This window comes from Vitis riparia, chromosome 6, assembly GCF_004353265.1.
Source record: "Vitis riparia cultivar Riparia Gloire de Montpellier isolate 1030 chromosome 6, EGFV_Vit.rip_1.0, whole genome shotgun sequence".
Taxonomy (NCBI): Eukaryota; Viridiplantae; Streptophyta; class Magnoliopsida; order Vitales; family Vitaceae; genus Vitis; species Vitis riparia.
This window is the reverse complement of record NC_048436.1, coordinates 19,360,416-19,381,647: the sequence shown is the minus strand read 5'-3', so window position 1 is coordinate 19,381,647 and position 21,232 is coordinate 19,360,416. Positions and strand designations below refer to the sequence as shown.

At 35.7% G+C, this 21,232-nt stretch overlaps 1 protein-coding gene across 3 annotated transcripts; it reads right to left on the bottom strand.

Annotated features, from left to right (window-relative positions):
- Positions 1–2,366: 2,366 nt before the first annotated feature.
- LOC117916227 (zinc finger CCCH domain-containing protein 24) lies at positions 2,367–16,597 on the bottom strand. Of its 3 annotated transcripts, none has more exons than XM_034832156.1 (14): positions 16,023–16,597; positions 15,067–15,159; positions 14,653–14,979; positions 14,450–14,522; positions 14,221–14,353; positions 13,990–14,143; positions 13,732–13,815; positions 13,294–13,413; positions 10,884–11,057; positions 10,664–10,798; positions 9,744–9,839; positions 9,127–9,459; positions 2,959–3,017; positions 2,367–2,840 (listed from the first exon to the last, which is right to left on the bottom strand). In XM_034832156.1, the coding sequence occupies exons 1-14, from the start codon at positions 16,539–16,541 to the stop codon at positions 2,594–2,596; spliced, it is 2,547 nt and encodes an 848-aa protein (XP_034688047.1). In that variant the 5' UTR covers positions 16,542–16,597; the 3' UTR covers positions 2,367–2,593. The 3 variants fall into 3 exon arrangements, with proteins under 3 accessions (XP_034688047.1, XP_034688048.1, XP_034688049.1); XM_034832157.1 differs by having other exon boundaries at positions 2,974–3,017; positions 16,023–16,596; XM_034832158.1 differs by lacking the exons at positions 13,294–13,413; positions 13,732–13,815.
- Between the last annotated feature and the right edge of the window lie 4,635 nt (positions 16,598–21,232).

The following is a 21,232-nucleotide window of genomic DNA, read 5'->3' as shown; positions in this document are numbered from 1 at the left end:
GATGGGAAAAGAGGGTCAAGATCCCATAAACAAGGTTTCCCATTCCAGAATTTTGGTATTTAAAAGAAGCACTTGAATCAAAGTGTAGTATAAAGACAAAGCACTTGAATCAAAATGTAGTATAAAGACTAATAATGGCGGCAAATTGAATGTTGTATATTAAAAGGGTCAAAAAGAATGTATGGCTTTTGCTTTTGCATAATATGCCTTTAACAGGAGGGCGGGAGAAAAACCCACTTCCCTGCTGTGGGGGAAGGGCTTTAGTTCCGTCCCCATCAACTCCAAACCCTTCCTTTCATGGGGATTTCTTTGTCCAATTCACTTCATTTGGACCATATTTACGAACATGTATACATATAAAAAAACAAGGGGGAATGATCTTAGAACAATATTATGTTCAATTATCAAAGCTAGGCAAACCCCACATCATACAGATCCTGTGTCCGATTTATCATATACTATAAGTAACAAATCACGTGGGATCTCAGCTGACCCACCGCCTCCTAAATGCCACCACCATGTAATTAAAAAATAAAACTGTGTCGAACCAGATAAGAAGACATGAAGAAAGATATGAAAGAAAATGAATGGTTGTTAGGCATGGAACTACTGTCACTACAAAGAAGAAAACACAAGGCTCAGTTGAGATGTGATTTGAAACCATTCAGTCTTTGTCTGCTACCATTTTACAAGCCAAATCACACTCATATTTTTTTTCAATATTCAAGGGAATTTTCTTTTTCTTTCTTTTTGGGGGCCATCCATTCATGTGGGTGTGTGAGACATGGGGAGGTTGTGGGTGTGTGAGACACGGGGAGGTTGTGGGTGTGTCCCCAATTTCAGAAGTGAAAATGACCACACAATGCTTGAGGATATTCTGAAAGAGGGGGACTCGATAGAAACCCCGGGATTCCAAATTCAAACAGGAACCTTTTATCCTCGCCTATGGCGATGCTCAAGCTTTGAAATAAAAGGAACAGGACCCCCTGGCCACACATTTTGCTAGATTATAAACAAGTGTGCCGCCTACAATGTATATAAAGGCCATCCATATAGGCAATTCACCAAATCCTTACCTGTCAAGTATAAGAATTTTAATAAAGATGATAAAGCAAAAGAAGAAAAAAAAGCAGAGGGCGGATGAGTCTGGATGCAGCAAACCTTTTCCTATGAAGCTTGAGCTACTTTAAAGAGTGATTAAGGCTTAAAGTTGTATGCAGTAGGTTTGGTATAGATGAGGTGGGGCTCGGAGATGTTCTCTTTGTTTCTTTTTTCTAAAGTGTCTAGGACGGTCCACCTATGGTTGGGGAACTGGTAACCCAGTACTGGATTGAAAGATAAGCCTCCAGCTCTACAGTAGAGAAGGCATTCAGACTTCATTATCAGGTTTACCTGGAATTTAGAATACAATAATTATATGGAGTACACGTAATACCGCATTAAAAAAAAAATCAACATATATGGTGACAGGCATACCATGAATTGCCTCCAATATGGTAGCACAATACACTGCAATTGGATGTCCGGGTTGACTTGAAAGTTCATCCTATGAGAGATCAGGCACCAGCACAGCCACAGGCAAGGAAGCAGCCCCACCACAATGTGTACATAGTACATATTTACCTAATAATTAATTACCAACATTCCCGTACCTATATAGGATGACATAAGGATCCATCTAGTGCTAAAATCCCTACAATCTTCAAAATATTAATAACAGCATTAGGTATGCTAAAGTTGGTCCCAAGCTTTTTTGCCTATCTCAGTTCCAAAAGGTCCCTCAAAAGGCATTATCCCCTAGGCAACACATCATCTGCCACATATGGGTATAAATCAGTTCAGCCATGGACTTGGAACTTCAATCAGGCTAATCCATAATCTAAAGGAGCTATGTTTGGTTCAAAAAAGGTTTGAGGGAAAGAAAATTGAGAAGAAAAATACAAGGAAAGAAAAGGGGGTAAGTGCAACTTATAAAACTTCTTTCGTTTGGTTTTCAATGGAAAAGCTGAGGGAAAGAAAATTAAATTGCTGAGGAATGGTAATTTCCTAAACTTTTACCCACCTTTTTTTTAAAAGGAAAATGAGGAGAAAAATCTTTTCACATTTTCCCTTTCCTCAGTGTTTTTTTTACCTTGCTTTTTTCCATTGTATCTCAACATAAGAACCAAATATAGCTCAAAAGTCACAACCCCAACTCCACTGGTTGGCTGGATATATATACATATATATATAGGGACATGCAAGAGTTCTAACAATTAGAACTTGGCAATATAATAGCCTAAAATCTTTGCTTGTATTTGTTATTAGAAATTACCTCTCCAGCCATCTAATCTGGTAGTACCAAGCCCAAAGGAAACACAACCACCAAAACAGAACCCCAACTTTCCTTTTCTGTTTCCCCAAAAGGGATCCAGTGATCAGAAAATCTCATTATGGTTGAAATTTAAATATAACAATCATGAAGTTAAATAGGCTTCAACAATCATGAAAATTTTATAAACATCAAATAAAAATAATAAACTAAAAGCTCTTATCAAAACTTCCAATGGCAAGGATTTAGAACCAACATGATCTCTTTTAAAGCTTGGTCCATTTACCTCTCCAGTAGCATCACCATTTCGCAGTGAGGAGTATGTGGAAAAAGATCAACAGCCATGGCTTTGACAGGTTGGAAAGGCTCTGAGTTGGGCATTGACTTGGCCCTATGCCGCGCCAGACCAGCACTGCTCATGTTCCTCCACCCTCTGTTGTTTTTATTCCCTTTCTCAGTTTTATCAGTAGATGGTGTGCAGAGCTCAATGGCATTTGCCACCAAGCTTTCAGGATTACAGGAAATGTAACTGAAGAAGACAAAAAGGAAGTAAAAATAAGATTCCAGAAAAGGTAGTATAACACACACATAATACACAAGCAGCACACACGCACACCCACGCATATAAGCAATAAGACAAATAATACAATGTGGGCACTGACACAAGCCTCCGTAGACATGCGTGAGTTCTCAGAGCTTTAATCACCTGCATTCACACAAACAAGAATCATATAAACAATTTGTCCCTTTATGGGTATGGAAATGCAGTCAAAGACTCATTTAAAAAAATAAAAAAACTTAAATCCAAAGTTCTAAATCCAGTATAAGCATCTTAGATTCAATTTAGGACTGCAAATGGAAGGTAAGAGTCTAACTGACAATAGATTCGCAGAAACCATTTAAGTGATCAATATGGCAAAGAAACTGGGTGATGAGCATGAGATCTACTCTATCACTAATCAATTTCATAGTTCGACAGAAATTATTAGCTTGGATGATCCAGATTTGAGTTGCTGGGTTTTATTGGAGACAAGATTGCACCTATGTAATCAGATGAGGCATACAGATTACGGTTGCAATATTTGTAAGCAACTATCTCTTAAGTCACATGGTTGAACCCAGGGTATTCCTCTTATATATCCCTCTAAAATTATTTCAGTAAATAGCAAAAATCATGTATAGGAAACTATGCTAGTTTATTCTAGAAATTTTTTGGGCTGAATGATTGAACCATGCAAACTAGAATGGATGATTGAAGGGTGTAGAGCCTATTCCCAAAGAATTTCACTCCACTCACTTAACCTTGGTGTTGGAATCTCACCCAACCTCATCCATCCATATGCAATATCTGGTTAGAGATGATATGCCCTCTTTAGAAGTCTAAAATTAAGGTCACAGAAATTTAATAGTATTTTGGTTGGAAGACAAGTGTCGATAGTTGATGTTTGAGTTAATATTTTCTTCATCTGTTGTTAAAATCGAGGCTTTAAGCCTCACATGTATTGTGAAGCACTTAGGTTGAGGGAAGCATTCATAGCAGATCTTTGAGACTTTGAGTTATTAGTTTCTTATTTTATTATTGTTGTTCCTATTCTTATTCTTATATATTTTGATAGATTTAGTTTCAGTTATGTTTAACTGGCAAGTCCTTGGTTTGTTATAGTTTTATTATTCTTTTATTTTTTATTTTTTAATAGGTAAGTGAAAAGATTTGATAAATAAGCGCCAAAGAAATGACACACCAAAATGCACAGCATGTACGCAAAATGCATCAAAAGGCACAACCAAATTACAGAACACGCAAAAAACAACTCCCTCTCTTAACGAACACATACCTTATCAATTCCCCAATTAGTTTCCAAAGTAAACATAGCGTCACAATTGAAGCTTATAGGATGTGAAATCAGTTGATCAGAAACTTCTTATGATGGAAAAATTATTTATTTATTTATTATTTTTAAATTTTTTTTATGGATCAATTTGCTCTTACACCAAATTGATGTAGGACTATCAAAGCACCCTTTTCATATAGAAGAAATTGGGCTCATAAGGGAATTAGATAAGAGGAGGAGAAAGTAGAGGATAAATTATAAGAGAGTAATAAGGAGAGAGAGAAGATACAAATTTTCTGAATATTTCTCAAATTTAATTATGACCCCCATTGTTATAATCAGCACTATTTATGAGGATTAAAGATGCTAATCTTAAGGAAATACAATTTTAATCCTAGTTGAAATACTAAACTAGAATAATAAGAATTAGAACTAAATTAAAAACTAATTCTAATAAGAATAGAAATCCTAATTTTAAATCAAATAGGAATCCTAATTAGAGTGCAAATAGGAATATTTCTCATCCTCTACATATACATCTAGAATAAACTGGAAATGAGTGACCTTGATCCTCATCACCAACAATTTTCTTTCGTTTTCAAAAACTAGAGCCTTACTTGGACCTTGGGCAAACAATATGTAGATTTTGCAATACCAAACAAAATTAAATCAAATGATTCTAACTACACAATTTTCACCAACAAAATATTGGTGAGCCCCTGTTAAAAGTGGCAAATTTACAATTGAAGGAACACAAACAGAACCAGCTACACATTAAATCAAGATAATGAAGTTATAGGAAAAGTCTGCCACTTTCACCATCAAAAGATTGGTGAATCTATCTAAATATTGATAGTTAAAAAGATTTTTTCTTTTATATAGGTAAATGCACAAGTAAATTTTATAAACGAAGAATAAAGAGCGCCTAAAGGTCAACCCAAAGCATACAGGAAGTATACAAGCAGCGCCAAAAGGCAAAAACAAAAAAGAAGAGGGGATACAAAAAACCTCACCCACCCTCACCTAAAACCCAACCAATCAAAAAAGTCGATTAAAGGTAAAGGTCCTTCATCTATATACAGCTTAGTCCAAGACCAAAAACTACACACAAAAGAATTCTTCATCCTATAAATCGAAAGCTCTTCATTGTCAAAGGTTATCATGTTTCTTTCCTTCCACATCGCCCAAAAAAGGCATAAAGGAGCCAACAACCAAGCCTTTTTACTCTGCTTGCCTATAAAGGACCCATGCCAACCAAGGAGAGTCTCTCTAACCAAGAATGAAAGAACTCATGTCACACCAAAAAGATTAAATAATAAGTCCCACAAAACCCTACTCTTCATGCAATGGATTAAAATGTGATTAGTAGACACTTTGTCAACAAGACAAAGGAAACATCTATTAGGAAGGGTCCACCCCCTCCTTTTTAGTTGATGTAACGTTAAGACTTTACTCCACAAGACTTCCCATGCAAAAAAATCCACTTTGGGAGGAACATAAGGGCTTCATATGATACTCCTCGGAAACAGGACTACATTTCCAAGCTCCACTGCCCTATATAGGGACTTAACAGAAAAAAATCTCACATTTAGTCTTTTTCCATAACACCCTATCCTCCAAATTTGCACTTACCCTCTTCCCTTGAATTGTCAAGAGGAGTTGTTCCACCAAGTCCACCTCTCAATCGTTGAAAGGCCAAGAAAAACAAAGACTCCAACTCCCCCCCGGCCTCAACTAAAGAGTCCCAAACCTCCACCACCAACTCCTCTTTGAATACTGCCAAAGCATACAATGAAGGGAAAGATTCATACAATACCTCATCATCACACCACTTATCCTTCTAAAATCTCACTCTTCTACCATTACCCACAGAAAACACAATGTTGTTCAACAAAGAACCTTCCTTCCTAATCTCCTTCCACAACCTCACTCCAAACCCCTCTTTCACTACCCGAGTATACCACCCCCCTTGTTCTACTCCAAATTTCCAACCGATAACTTGCTTCCAAAGAGCCTCCCTTTCTTCCACGAAGCACCAACTAAATTTACACAAAAAGGCCCTATTAAGTGTAGAAAGACATCTAACACCCAAACCACCCCTTACTTTTATCTGAGCAAACAACCGCCCACTTAACAAGATGAGTTTTCTGCTCCAAAGCTCCCCCACCCCAAAGGAAGTCTCTTTGGATTTGCTCTAGTCTCAATCTAACCACTTTAGGCATACGCAAAAGAGACATGTAGTAAATGGGAATGTTGGACAAAGTGCTTCAAATGAGAATGAGTCTCCCTCCTTTAGAAATAAATTGCCTCTTCCACATGGCTAATCTCTTCCAAAACCTCTCCTCCATCCCATCCCAAGCCACCACAGATTTGTGCAAAGCACCCAAGGAAAGCCTTAAGTAAGAGGAAGGAAGTACCCCTATTTTGCACCCAAGCTCAAGAGCCAACTCCTTCCCATTCTCCACCCTTCCCATCGAAAGAATCTCACTTTTGTCCAGATTAATTCTCAAGCTAAAGATGGCTTCAAACCACATTAACAACTAGCTCAAGTAAGCCAACTGGTCCTAATAAGCCACATAAAAAAAATCAGTGTATCATCAGCATACAACAAATGGGTGATTTGAATCCCCTCACCACCCCTTCCTTTATTTTTTTTTTTGATAAGTGAGTGTAATGTATTACGAAAAAGACACTAAAATAGCGACTTAAGATGTACAAGAAAAGGGAGACTCACCCCCTTACAGCTGAAACAAAAATTGACCAAACAAGATGTACAAAAACAACCCCTCCCTCATCAGAATCCTACCCAATCAATGAAATCAATTAACGTCGAATGACTATCTTTTATAAACAATTTAGACTCCGACCAAAGCAAATATACAAAAAAAACTTTCAGCTTTGCAAGGATAGCACACCATCATCAAAAGCAATCTTGTTCCTTGTCTTCCAAACTTACTAAAACAAGCATAAAGGGCCCGCATTCCAAACTGGCATACGCTTCTTACCCACAAAAGCCCCTTTCCACCCCAAGAGGGTTTCCCTAACAGAGGAAGGAAACACCCAATGCACTCCAAACAAAGTAAAGAACAATTTCCACACTTCCCTTGTTTTTTCGCAATGGAGAAGAAGATGGTCAATAAACTCCTCATGCGCTTGGCACAAATAACATCTATTTGCTAAGGCCCACCCCCTCTTTTGAACTTGGTCCAAGGTAAGAACTTTTACCCAAGTCGCTTCCCAAGCAAAAAAACTTACTTTTGGTTGCACACTTGAGTTCCAACAGGTTTTCCACCTTCTCTATTTCCCAATCATTAAAAGTCTAGAGAAGCAAGGGCTCCAACTCCACCCCTCTCCCCCCTTTCCTCACTTTTTGAAGTAGACCACACATCTTTCACCAAGGCCTCTTTGGAGGTAGCAATGGCAAATAAGGCGGGAAAAGAATCGCATAGAGATGCAACTCCACACCACTTATCCTTCCAAAAACTCTCTCTATCCATTTCCCACCATAAAAGAAAATCTAGAGCTAACAAGGTGCCCCAGCTTCCTAATTGCTTTCCACAAGCCTACACCATACCCCTCCCTTACTTCTTGAGAACACTAACCTCCACGTTTCTCCCCATATTTTCCCCTTATTACTTGATTCCAAAAAACCTCTTTTTCATTTGCATAGAGCCAACTCCATTTGCCAAGGAGAGCCTTATTGAGCAAAATAAGGCTCTTCACCCCCAGCCCCCTTTTCTCTTGTCTAGACAAATTGTCAACCATCTAACCAAATGAGGTTTTTTCTTCAAGGCCCCACCTCCCCACAGAAAATCCCTCTGAATCTATTCCAATCTCATTCTAACCACTCTAGGCAAATGGAGGATAGACATAAGATAAATTGGCAAACTAGAAAGCGTGTTTCGTATCAAGGTGATTCTCCCTCCCTTGGAGATATATTGATGCTTCCACATAGCCAATCTCTTACAAACCTTTTCCTCAATACCATCCCAAGCTGCCACAAAATTAAAACGAGCACCCAACGGCATCCCCAAATAAGTAGACGACAAGCTTCCCACCTTACATCCGAGTTCCGCAGCCAAGTCTACCACATTCTCCACCCTTCCCACTAGGATCAGCTCACTTTTATCCATATTAACTCTCAAACCAAAGATTGCCTCAAACCACATCAGCAACCACCGCAAAAACATCATCTGCTCCTCCCACGCCTCACAGAAAATCAACTCATTGACTTCTCAACTGGTGGGTGTTGTATTGCATGGATGCCTAAATTGGTAAACCAAATTGTAGATAAATTGCCCAAGTGAAGAGCTCTTTTATCAAAGGCTTTTCCTGCCGCCTTAAGTGTTGTTTTTCTATGTTGGGATTAAGTTTCAGTTGGGGGTTTTCTGGCGAGTTTCTTCAGGTGCCCTGCTGTTTGGGGATGACCCCTCTTTCCAATGTCTCTTTTCATCAGTGTTTGATTTGAAGGATAGCTCATCCTTATACTCATTTCTGTTTCGGTTAACAAAATCTAAGCTTTTCTACTGAAAATGGCTTACTGAGGAACCAATGAGATTCAGAAAAAAAAAAAAAAAAAACCTATGTGCAGTGGATTTTACAGGTCCAAATTCCATCCAGGAGTGGAATTAGAATGAATTCAATCATAATATTTAAAATCTTTCTTTTTATTGTACCTTCATCACTTAACCATATCAAAACTCAAAAGCAAAAGGTTTCAACATACAATTCCTTCTTATTTAAATTCTGTCCAGCACCAAACAAGAGAAAGGAAATAAAAAGCAACTTCTTTTCTACCAATTTGTTAAATTCATTTTCCTCAGTAGTTGATTTCAGACAGAGTGACATTAACATCGATTATCGAATATCTACTTGCAACAAACAAGAGTTAAAAATGTTATGCTTAATAGAATGAACATGACCATTTCAAGAAAGACCAAACAAATGTGTTAGCATGTGGAATAAAGCCTAAGAAGTACTTACAATGGGATGAAGTCCACCACGTGGAGGATCAACTATAGCAACAAAGTTTTTAAATTGCTGCACTGAAATATTCCCATCTTTTGAAGAGCAACCATTGTGAAGTTCATTTTTGGATTCTCGCTGAACATTTTCTAAACACCCAGAGGCACCTTTACCACTTTCAAGCTCATGGCTTGAGCTGCCTTCAGGATTTAGTGCATTGTTAATGGACTCCATTTTGTCTTCACTGTTAGAAATCACTTTGTCATCGCTTTGAGAGAAATCTGGAACCTCATTTTGCCTCTGAGGCACACTTAAATACTCTTTCAGTAGAGAACCCATCACATCCTCTGCCTACAGGAGTGGCAGATGTACAAACACAAGACATAGCAGTTGAGAAGCAAATATGAAAATCAATTCAGAGAAATTTGAAATTAAAAAATGATATAAAATAAGAAAGAAAAATAACTGAAATTACATATTTCTTTTCATCATGATTTGTCCTCACAACTTGAATATTGCAATGAAAACCTCTATTTCATGTCTTCTTCTTCCTCCATTTTTTAAGACCTCAATAGCTGGTTTATTTCATTTAAATAGTACAAATCAAGTAAAAAATAAAGAACCCAAATCCTCACCTTCGCACAAACAAATCTACAGTTTTCGATGCCATTTAGTTCGGCATTCCTCTGAGCATCTGAAACTGCAGAAGCATTCATTTCAATGCCAACAACCTGGAAAGATTTCAAAGCGAAACAAAAATCAGAAATTTGAGACAATATGATTAAATAATAAGAAAAGGAGAGAATTTCTTAATGGAAACAGCAGTAGACTGTAAATACTCTGAATATCAGGTTCAGCGAGGCAGTGCAATATAAATTATTATTTTTTTTTTTTGATAAGTAAACAAGATATGCATTAGAAAAAGGCTAAAAGCCACAGAGCATACAGGGAGTATACAAGGCGGCTAAAGCCTCAAAAAGGAGCTACAAGACCAAAAAAAAGACTACCTCCCCTTAAGTGGATGCTATCCACTCCAAAAAGCCTATAAGAGAGAGAGACTCCTCGCCTAAGTACACTTTGGCCCAGCTCCATAAGTTACAAACAAAAAAATTCTTTAATTTCTGAATATTCAACACACCCCCCCTAAAAGTTAGCATATTCCTCTCCTTCCAAACCGTCCAAAAAATACACAGCGGTATGGACTTCCAAACCTTTTTCCTTTTCTTCCCTACAAATGGGCCCCTTCAGGTAGTTAAGACCTCCTTTACAGTTTCTGGAAAGACCCATTTAACATCTACTAACCCAAGAATAATATCCCACAGAGCTCTAGCCACTATACAGTGTATAATATAAATTATAATAGTCCCTTATATGAATATTTTTATTTAAGCGGATCCCTGTTGTTCTTTTCTTTTCTTCTTCTTCTTCTTTGAAGGCTTAAAAGGTGGACCTCAGTGTCGCACAAGCATTGAATATTTGGATGTCCATCAGATACAATGTCAGAAAACAAGTTCAAAAGAACTAAAGTTCATAGACATTGGTGGGTGAGTATTACCATACCGACACGATGTGCTAAGGTAAGGCCAATTGTTCCAGTCCCACAACATACATCAAATAGCAAGGTATCAGGACCCAAACCAGCCCAATCCCCAGCAAGTGAATAAAGCTTCTCTGCAGCCAGTGTGTTAACCTGCAGTATTTTGAGACTTAAAATTTTACAATTTTACAAGCAAACTTTTGAGTAAGCAGAAGATTCAGTCATTATAGGTCCTAACTTGAAAGAAAGCTGTGGGAGATATACAGAACCGAAGATTGCTTATATAATCATGAATCCTCGCTTCTACAATCTGACCACCTGCATCAGGTCCAGAGTCACTTCCTTCTTTAGGAATGGGCAATGGCCGTAATGGAGCATCAGCTGATGCAACATTTGATATTCCTTTGTGATCCTGCATAAGAAGCAACCACCAAATAGGAAAGGATAGTACTTTGAAAAAGGATGGATTGATTGTTTCATAAATAAGATTATGTCCAGAGGGTGCATACATCTCAAAGGAGGTTATTTTTATACATCAATCAGACAAAGCATATTTAATACATGTAGGCAAAAATGCATGTTAATTAAGCAGCATTTAATAGTACAAACATGCCATGCATTCCATCTGGAGATTTGGAGCACCATGTATCTACAGATCGACGATTCCATCCAAACTTTCCAACTTTGTATATCCTGGTTTCTATTCCTTATCAGCAGTCATCTTGACCATAAAAAAATGGAATGGCCTACATGTTGTTAATTAAGCAGCAGTTAATAGTACAAACATGCTATGCATTCCATCAGGAAACTTTGAGCACCATGTATCTACAGACCAACGATTCCATCCAAACTTTGCAACTTTGTGTGTCCTGGTTTCTGTTCCTTACCAGCAGTCATCTTGATCATAAAAACTGGAATGTTGTTTAACACATCCATTTTAATTTAGCAACCCTAAGAATTTCTTCCAGTTGGTCCCCTTATGTTAACCTTTTCTTTTCATTTGCTTCTACTTATCAATAGATATCTTCTTGCAAATGCTTACTGATTTCATCAACTGATGATCTCACCATCATAGAGGCGCATGGTATTCCTCTACAAAGTTGCTGCAACTGCAGCTGACGTGGTGGGTGCGTAAAAACATTCTGATTTTTAAAAAATCCTACTAACACAGAAAACACAACATATATATATTGGCAACAATGTAGTGGCATATATGTAAAAGCAAGCAATATTTGTGTATCAAAATTGAAGGAAGCAAATCTGAAAAATAAAATTTAGACGGGAAAAAGACAAAGGAAGTATATCAAGAAGTCTAAAATATTTTGGTTATTATGTTTGAGTCTAAAGACTTATATCCCGCTATTAATGTAAGAATTCAAAGTACTTTGCTTACAAAGTGCAGCAACTGCAAAATAAGAATTTAGCAAGCAAGTCAGCCTCAAAAGAAACATATGGGAAGTTGCTGAACTTCACACCACAGATTAAATGTTGGTGAAATTCGCCAACATATCAGAGGACAAATTGGGTATTGGTCAGCCTCGAAATGATAAATGGGAGGGAAAATCTATCCGACGGGAAGTCGGTGATTTATCAAATTTTTATGGCATTTTTTCAGAAATTTGAGGATTTTATCCTGATAGTTTCAAGTTTTCAGAAATTCAGGGATGGACAACAATGACAACCCAGAAGCCTGAACATCAAAGAGAGCATTGACATGGTTTTTGGGAGATGAGAAAGAGTAGAAATGAAAGCATATTATGTTGGTGCTGGTCACAGTGGTTTGAAACTCATAAAATGATTCTTGGTTGAAAATTCAAGCTGTTTGATAAAGGGGAGAAGTAGCCGTTGATGGGTTGTCATCCTTTACCTGACTGCTTGCTCCAAAGGAGAAAGAGGAGCAGGAGTTCACACTCTGACAAAGATCAGGCCATTGACAGTGGTGTTAGAGCTTGAACCAGAGTTGATGAAGTACTTGTCAGGGAGAGTGTAAGATGAGGAGAGGAGCAGATGAAAAGAGAAGCGGATGAGGAGGAAAGAAAAAAGAAAAATATGATGTGAAGCTTCTCCATGGAAGTCATTGGGAATCATCACTCTTCTAGGTGGGAGGAAAGCTAATTTAGCAATATTTAAGGAACACTCTGACAAAGATCAGACCATTGGCAGTGGCGTTAGAGCTTGAACCAGAGTTGATGAAGTAGTTATCAGGGAGAGTGTAAGCTGAGGAGAGGAGCAGATGAAAAGAGAGGTGGATGAAGAGGAGAGAAAAAAGAAAAATGTAATGTGAAGCTTCTCCATGGAAGTCATTGGGAATCATCACTTTCTAGATGGGATGAAAGCTAATTTAGCAATATTTAAGGATATATATATATATATAACAATCCAACTTTAATATATGCATTATTGTTTGTTTTATCATTTCTTGGAGTTTTTATTAACATTTTTGTGAGTTTTGATTAATTTATGTGCCACTGATATTTTTAGTCTCAATTTCCATCCAATATTTCAGTAACATCCAACCACAGATGTTTCTGCAATTTCCAACATTTTAATCCTTCCTCCCAACTATGTTGCTAGTTATAAATGAACTAAATGCAATCAATAACTAAAACTATGATTCAAGCAGAAAACCATGAACCAAAGGTTGGTACCTGGACGACCAGTGCTGTAAGAGGCAAAGGAGAACTTGCAGTAGCTCCCATAGTGAATGCCTGAGCCAACCTCTCAAATTCACCATTCAGTATTTCATCATCAATGCCCTTTGAACAAACCTAAATTTGAAAGTTTATAAAGAAGGGAGGGAATGACAGTAAGCCAAACTTCTAATAAGAATGTTCCATGGCTGTTAAATGCAAGATTTGTTCGTTAATTACATGATAAATTTTCTTCTCCCAATTATAAAAGGAAAACAGAACAATGTTAATCCACCCTTTTATTTGACCTAAGTTATTGAGCATAATTAGTCAAATTTGGTTAATTTTTTCATTCTTTTTCAACAGTATTGTAAAAGTTTCAAAAATTATATGACTAAACAAAAACTTAACCTTGAAGAAAAGAAGATTTAAAATGCAAGTCCATCAGGTATATACCTGAACCATAACAAGGACCTCTGAAATACTAGGCTCAGAAATTTTAGCCTCAGCGGCCTTCCCTGGTTTTCTTCCTTCTCTAACCTAGTAAGAACCATTATGAAACAAAGTGCAAAAACAAGTGAAAAATAATATATTCATTATCAGGTGCATCACAACAGCATGCTAGACAAATCCAATCACTAATTACCAACTCCAAGCACCAGAATAGCAAGAGTGCTAAAATCAACATCATATAAAGTTTTTACAAATACATACTGTTAACTGTCGCCAGAATCCAGTGTTGTTAAATCTGTTCCAAAGGGGCAAGCCTGAGTGTTGAAGAAATTCCTGAAAGATTGTAGCATATCTGCGAGCAATCATAGAAACATTTGGGCAATCTGCAGGTTCTTCAACTGCTGTTATACCCTCCCTGAAATAAACATTCTTTCTTTCTGGTAAACAACACCCTGTGCAAAGAATGCCTCTAAAATTCCAAATCAAGATTACCTAAAGTTACCAAGCATAAACCCGACAGTTGGCTTGCCCTGTAGAGAATATCCAACTGAAAACTCACATTTGTTGCGATATCCATTTACAAGTGGTGATTCAAGTATGCCCTCAAATTTGCATGGGAGACCACCTACAGGATTTAAATGGACAAAGCCTGCTATATTAGTTCCTAAAGTTCTTTCTTCTTTGAAATACATTAAGGTTTTACAGGAAGTACGAACACCACCTATCTCCCTAGATTTGAGAATCCATTCTGGTAGTGAAACACCATTTGGACAAGCTTTACGAGCATTTCGAGTCTGAAAAATAAATTAATTGCTCTTAATAATTGTTCTCATTGGACATCATGATTTAATGAAATATGTTATAGTAGCAACAGAGTACAGAAATTATGATAACCAATAGAAAACAAGGACAGGTGTCACTAACAAGCTTTTTGAGAGTTTGCATGAGAGAATTCTTCTTGTGCTCCAACTGGTCAGTGTAGGTCAAGTGAGCAAGGGGAGTTGCTACATCACGAGCACTTCTTGCTTTCAAGACTGAATCGGGTGCTGAACTGTCGCAAACAGCATCACCATCCTCCAAACCAAATGAAGACATTGAGACATCAGTATCATCACCACCCAATGCAGTTTCCATCTTCTTTTGGGTGCTCTGATGGAGAGGCAATGCTGAATTGTTTTTCTTCTCAAATGATCGGGGAAGGATGTCTCCGACCTTTAAATTCTTGTTGCCAATAGATTTGCCTTCCAGCTCCTGTCAAGTTGAGATTCAAGGATACAAAATAGTAAAGTTACTCCAACTTTGTGAGCACTCATAAGTGTATAAGTGAATAAGGGATACCTCCATTGCATTTTTCAGTTGTTCGGCACTTTCAAAAGTCACAAAACCTATCATCATGCCTTTCTTTTTCTTGGCTGATTTATAGATAACTCCCTGGCAAAGGCAACAATTGCAATCAACTTATAATTTGACAATGCTAACTCTCATCCATCTTATATAAAACAAAAAATTGTGAATATGAAAACCTCAAAAAAAAAAAAAAAAAAGGATTCAAGCTAAGTAAGATAGCAGAAAAGAAACAACAGAAAGTAAACTTGAAAACTTTCTCAAAGTACTGGATATTTCTTAAGAAAGGGCTAATAAAATAGCAAAAATTCCAAAGAAACACAACCTGAATTTGGTTAACAACTTGGAATATTGATCACAGAGCCATCAGTTCTTTCTGTTCTTAGCTATTTATTGACAGCAACATTATGGCAAAATTTTCCAAGAGACCAGTATACCATTTGATTTTAAGTAAAAGGATCACAAAAGCATAAGAATGGATATAGTACACAAAAAAAAAAAGTACGTTAATAAGAAAAAAAGGAGTTACATTAAGGTGTGGGAAATTTGACTTGCAGTAGGAAATTATTTTGTTGCTCCTTATTATATAACTAAAAGTATAATAATTTTCAACAAAGAAACAATCATCCAAAATTGACCTATTGCTAATTCATGATCATAAGCTACTGGTTTATTTGCACATTGTTGGGTACTGTTGTTTCTTTCATCAGTTAACTTGGAAGTTTGCATTTTCTTTTTCTTCTCCTCGATTTTCTGGCTGACCAAATAGAACAGTAAAGGAAAGAAACTAAATCCAAAACCCACATTACGAAAACAAAATAAAAGAGAAGATTTAAATTTTCGTTTTTTTTTCCTTTTTCACCTAGTTCTCGCCTTCTCGGCGGCCAAACAGGCAGTAAACGTTTAAAACACAACAGCAAAAAAAATTCCAAAAAAAACACCCCACTTGCCTGCTGACCGAGAAAATCCCTCAACTGATCGGAGTGCCATTTTGGGGGAAGATGCAGCAAGCACTTGCTGAGGCCAGGATCAGCACAACCATCGTCAACAACAGCCTCCGTCATCATAACATCATCCTCCTTCGAATCACACTTCTCCCCACTCTCCGACTTCAATAGCTTCTTCGCCCTCTCCGACGTAGGATCCCACGTATTATCTGGCCGCTGCCGGAGCTCCTCCTCGCCGTGGGCATACCGGCACGCATCCCCGTGGCTACAAGACCCAGAGTGACTCCTGAAGTACGAACAGAGACTCGTTTTCCACAATGGGTGACGGCAGTTATCGGAGTCTGCAGGGTCGCTTCTCTTCCGCTTCTCACCGGATTCAATGACGTCCGTTGATTGAGGAACGGAGGGTTTGAGTTCCTCATCGCCGACGTGTTCCTGCGGTGGACAGGGTGCATCGTTACCGTTGATTGAAGGGTTTAGGGTTTGTTTCGCCGAGGTTTGATCGTCTGGAGATGAGGCCATGGGAGAAGAGTGCGGCAACTCACGTCCAAGTTCCTAATTCCTAGTTTTGCCAAGGAATGGGCTCGGCCCGCCACGCCAAATTTTCAGTGAAATAAAACTTTAGGGCTTCCGATTTCCATTTTATTAGTGTTGTTTAATTATTAAACAAATACTACAAACACAATTCCCATACATTAATAGTTGATTTGTTAGTGATTTTAATAAGGGTTTTTAATATTTTTAATATTTAATTTTTTTATTTTTTAAGTATTTGAAGGATTAAGAGTGTCATTTGAAAGTAATTTTAAAAAGCGTTTCTAATATTTATAACACTTAAATGATAAAAAAAATTTAAATATTAAAAATATTTCATAAAATTACTATGAAACGAATTATAAAAACATTTTCTAAACTATTAAACACATTTTTAAAATCCGTTTAATAGTGATTTTAGGAGACACGAACTTTTAAAAATCACATATTAAGTAATGAAAACTTAATTATCCACTTTAAACAAAGAAAATCATTACTATATATATATATATATATATATATATATATATATATATATATATATATAATTCTTGTTACCCCTTTTTAATCTTGTACTAATCGGAGTTTTCCACATGTAACCACCTAAAGAGTTAGTTGTGGTAACGGAACTGTTCATGTTTCCAAATAACGGATAAGCTCACCCATATTCCTAAATGTAAGGAACATGTGCGGATATGATCCAAAAAGTTGTTTTGAAGTGTGAAAATGGGAAATGATTCGAAAAGTTGTATTTACACGGGAGAAGAAGGGAATAGAAAAAGGAAAAAGGATCATTAGTCTTGGTCAATCAAATTGATCATGCCCCCTCAACAACCCTTTCTTTCTAAGGAGAAGCTTCAAGCAAAAGTTGATCTTATCTTTCTTTTAATGCAATAAAAAAAAATCTTTATTTTCATAATAATCACAATTAAGAAAAGCTAAAGATAGGATTATCACGATTTATAGTATCTAGATGTTGTCCTCTAGTACAACACACTTGACTGTTTGTGTTTTTATGTATAATAGATTAAATTTAAACAATGTAAAAAAAAAAATCAACACTAAAAAGTTATAAAGTGTTTAGAATTTTGATTTTAAGTTGAAAATGGGAGAAAGAAAAAGAAAGATAGCAAATTAATCTTTAGTTTAGAGACTAATGTCAATCTAAGATCAAGTTGAATCTTAAGACCAAACTTAGATCCTTTAACTTGGTTTTGGATTTTAAAACACAAATCTCTAAACTTTAAGTAATACTGCATGAACTATTTTATTTTTTGTAATTTATGTTATAACCCATCATTTATAGGAATGACAATGGGACGAGTTTTTTGGGCATCCATCCCACCCCACCCCATCCCTAGTGGGATGGGTTTGAGTTTTAAATAAATGAGTTTGGGATGAGTTTAATTTTTCTTTTTTTAAACTAGGACAAGTTTGGATATTGTCTTGTCTTGCCCCATCATGTCCTCATTATATACAAAATTAATTTTTAAAATTAATTTATTTTAATTTTTAATATATATATATAATAAAATATTTTGTAATAAAATAAGTTGTAAAAAATTATAATTATTTAAGTATTTATCAAATATATTTATTTTAATGTAATTAAAAATTTTAAAAGTAATTTAAAAAAATTATTTAAAAAAAAAAAAGTTAAATGGGACGGGGTTGGGCGAGTATGAGAATTTCTCATACTTGCCCCACCCCATCTCACCTCGTTTAAATTTTTTAATGATACAGTGATGAAAATTATTTTAAATAAATGGGGCAGAGGTGGGATGGGGACAACCCGTTTCGAACCCACTCCATTGTCATCCCTAATAATTCATCTAATATATTATCTTTAAACATGATCACAATTGATCAACCCGAGTTATCTAGTGATCAAAATATTCACAAAGGCTACTAGAACCCTAGTAAGGAGAATGCATCTTAATTAAGAAAAACTACACACAAAAATTATGATGCATTGAATAAAACACACCCAAAGTGAAAGTTACCATATTTCTACTACTCCTCTTTTGAACTTTTCGGTTTCTTTGCGACTTCACCAAAAAAAGAGACATTCTACCCTTTATGGTTAGAGATCAAACACTCAAAAGCCATGTTTGGATACTAAAAAACTTAAGAGGAAATATTTTGTAAATGAAGAAGAGAACTTTATTGTATCTATTAGGAAGTGTTCCAAATTTCTAATGAACATAGATTCCTTTTTGTAAAGAAAATTGTATAGTATATTTCCTAAATTAGTATATGTTATCATAAAATTAGATTTCCTTTATAGAAAAAAAAAACACTATTAAGAATAACTTTATAAATATTTTAGGTCGATAAATGAAAATATTATAAGATGGATATGAGTTTATAAAAACCATACAAAGTGGACAGTTATGTGAGAAAGAATGGGACACACATGTTGGAGCAAGTGATTCATGGTTTATAGTGTAGATATAAGGAGTATAAAAACATAGAATATTTTGGAAATCCAATAGTTGTATTTAGTTTTTGTCTTCTATAATACAGTGGAATGATTTTCTCTCATTTATTGATGTAAGTATGGTTGACTAAACTATGTTAAAACCTTATATTCTTTTGTGTGAATTGTTTTATTTTTTGTGTTTTTCAACTTAACATTTTTGTATTAAAGCTTCCATTGACACAACAAATTGGTATCAGAACCAAAGTTGAAGATTTCTAAAAGAGCTAAAGCGAATAGAGCACATAAAAGGATGACAAAAATGAATTTTAGTTGAAGGTGGAGTCGGTTGTTCTCTACTAAGGATATGACACAAAAAGTATGTATCATGGAGAGATGAAAAATTAACTTAATGGAATTTGATCATAGTAATGATCGTTGAAAAGTATCTCAAATTTCTAATAAGTATAAATTCATTTTTGTAAATGATGTTGTGTAGAATATTTCTTAAGTTGATATATATTATTATAATATTAAATTTCTTTATAGAATAAATAAAATTATTAATAATATCTTTATAAATATTTTAGGTTATAATGGGAAAAGTTTATGAGATAAAAATGAATTTGTAAATATTATACAAAATGGATAGAGATGTGAGGAAGGATTAGAGACACCCAGTATAGTAAGGGGTCCATGGTATAGATACAAGAGTAAAGAAACATGGAATCTTTTGATAACCTAATAATTGTATCTGGTTTCTATCATTTGTAATATTCTCTATAATATAGTGGAATGATTCTCTTTCATTTATGGATGTACATTTAATTGTTCGAACCATGTTAAAACTTCGTGTATTTTATGTGAATTGTTTTATCTTTGTGTTCTTGAAGTTAACATTGTTTGCATTAAAACTTTTATTGACATAACAATGTCAATAGAAATTCTTCTAATCTCTATCAATATATCACCTTCTACGTAGTTGAATAAAAAAAAAACCATTACATAACTTCATTTTCAACATAAATTTTAGAAAATTAACAATGAAAATAGTATAAAGTTCATATACACTGAGTCATATATAATTATACATTATAACTAAAAATATTATTCATTACATTCGTTAGATAGTTAGTGACTTACTAAGACCATGTTTGATTTATTGAATTGAGAAGAAAAAAATAACAATATGCTTTCTATTAGAATTGAATTATTAGTGAATTCATATGAAAATCAACTGATTGATAGTTAAAAGTCCGTTTGATAATGATTTTATAAAGTATTTTTAACCTAAAAAATGTTATTAAAAAAACATTAAGAGTTTGACAAAATTTAAGAAATACTTTTAAAACTTTGAAAAATCACTATATTTAGGAGTGTTTTCTACTTGAAGTGTTTTTAGTAAAAGTGTATTTTTAGGAAGTGTTTTTAGGAGAATCACATATCAAATGAAAAAAAGGCAATAACAACATATTTTAACATAGAAAATCTTTTAAGAGATGAAAAAAAAAAACCACAAACCTACCAATGATCAAAAGCTTTCACTATGAAAAATAACAAATTGAGTATAGGTTTTACTTTGCTCAAGTCTACTTAACTTTTACGAACTACTTGACTAACATCTTTCAACTCCAACTTTGTACTTTATTCTTTCAAAGCATACTTGGAGTTAGGGATGGCAACGGGGCGGGTTCGGGACGGGTCGCCCCCATCCCAACCCCGCCCCGTTTATTTAAAATAATTCCCATCCCCGTCCCATTTAAAAATTTAAACGGGGCGAGGCGGGGCGGGTGGGACGGGTATGATAAATTCCCATACCCGCCCCGTTTAACTTTCCTCTTTGATTTTCTAAATACATACATAAACTCACTCTCCATTCTTTGAAATTGAATCGGGCCTTTGGGGATTTCGGCATTGCGTTTCGAAATGGAGAGAGAATCTTCCGACGATGAGGAGGATCGACAAAACCTAATCGACGAACATGAGCGGAAGCTCCCTCATCAATCCGGCTTCCAGATCGAGGATTTCAAGTCTGGAATTTTTGCTCATCGTTTCTCCTTCAATAAGAGGTACCTCTTCGCCATCTTCCTCCCTCTCTTCATCGTCCTCATTTATTTCACCACAGATGTTCGAAACTTATTTACCACTAGTATTTCCATCGTTAAAGCCGATTCTCCCACTGATCGTATGAGGGAATTCGAATTGTGAGCTTTGTATTTGTTGAGGCAGCAACAGTTGAGTCTCTTCTCTCTTTGGAACC

Coding starts and splice junctions, on each gene's coding strand:
- LOC117916227 (XM_034832156.1), bottom strand. CDS start 16,541: ATGGCCTCATCTCCAGACGATCAAACCTCGGCGAAACAAACCCTAAAC. Junction 14,980..15,066: donor AACTGAAAAATGCAATGGAG/GTATCCCTTATT, acceptor TCAACTTGACAG/GAGCTGGAAGGCAAATCTAT. Junction 9,840..10,663: donor TAGCACATCGTGTCGGTATG/GTAATACTCACC, acceptor AAATCTTTCCAG/GTTGTTGGCATTGAAATGAA.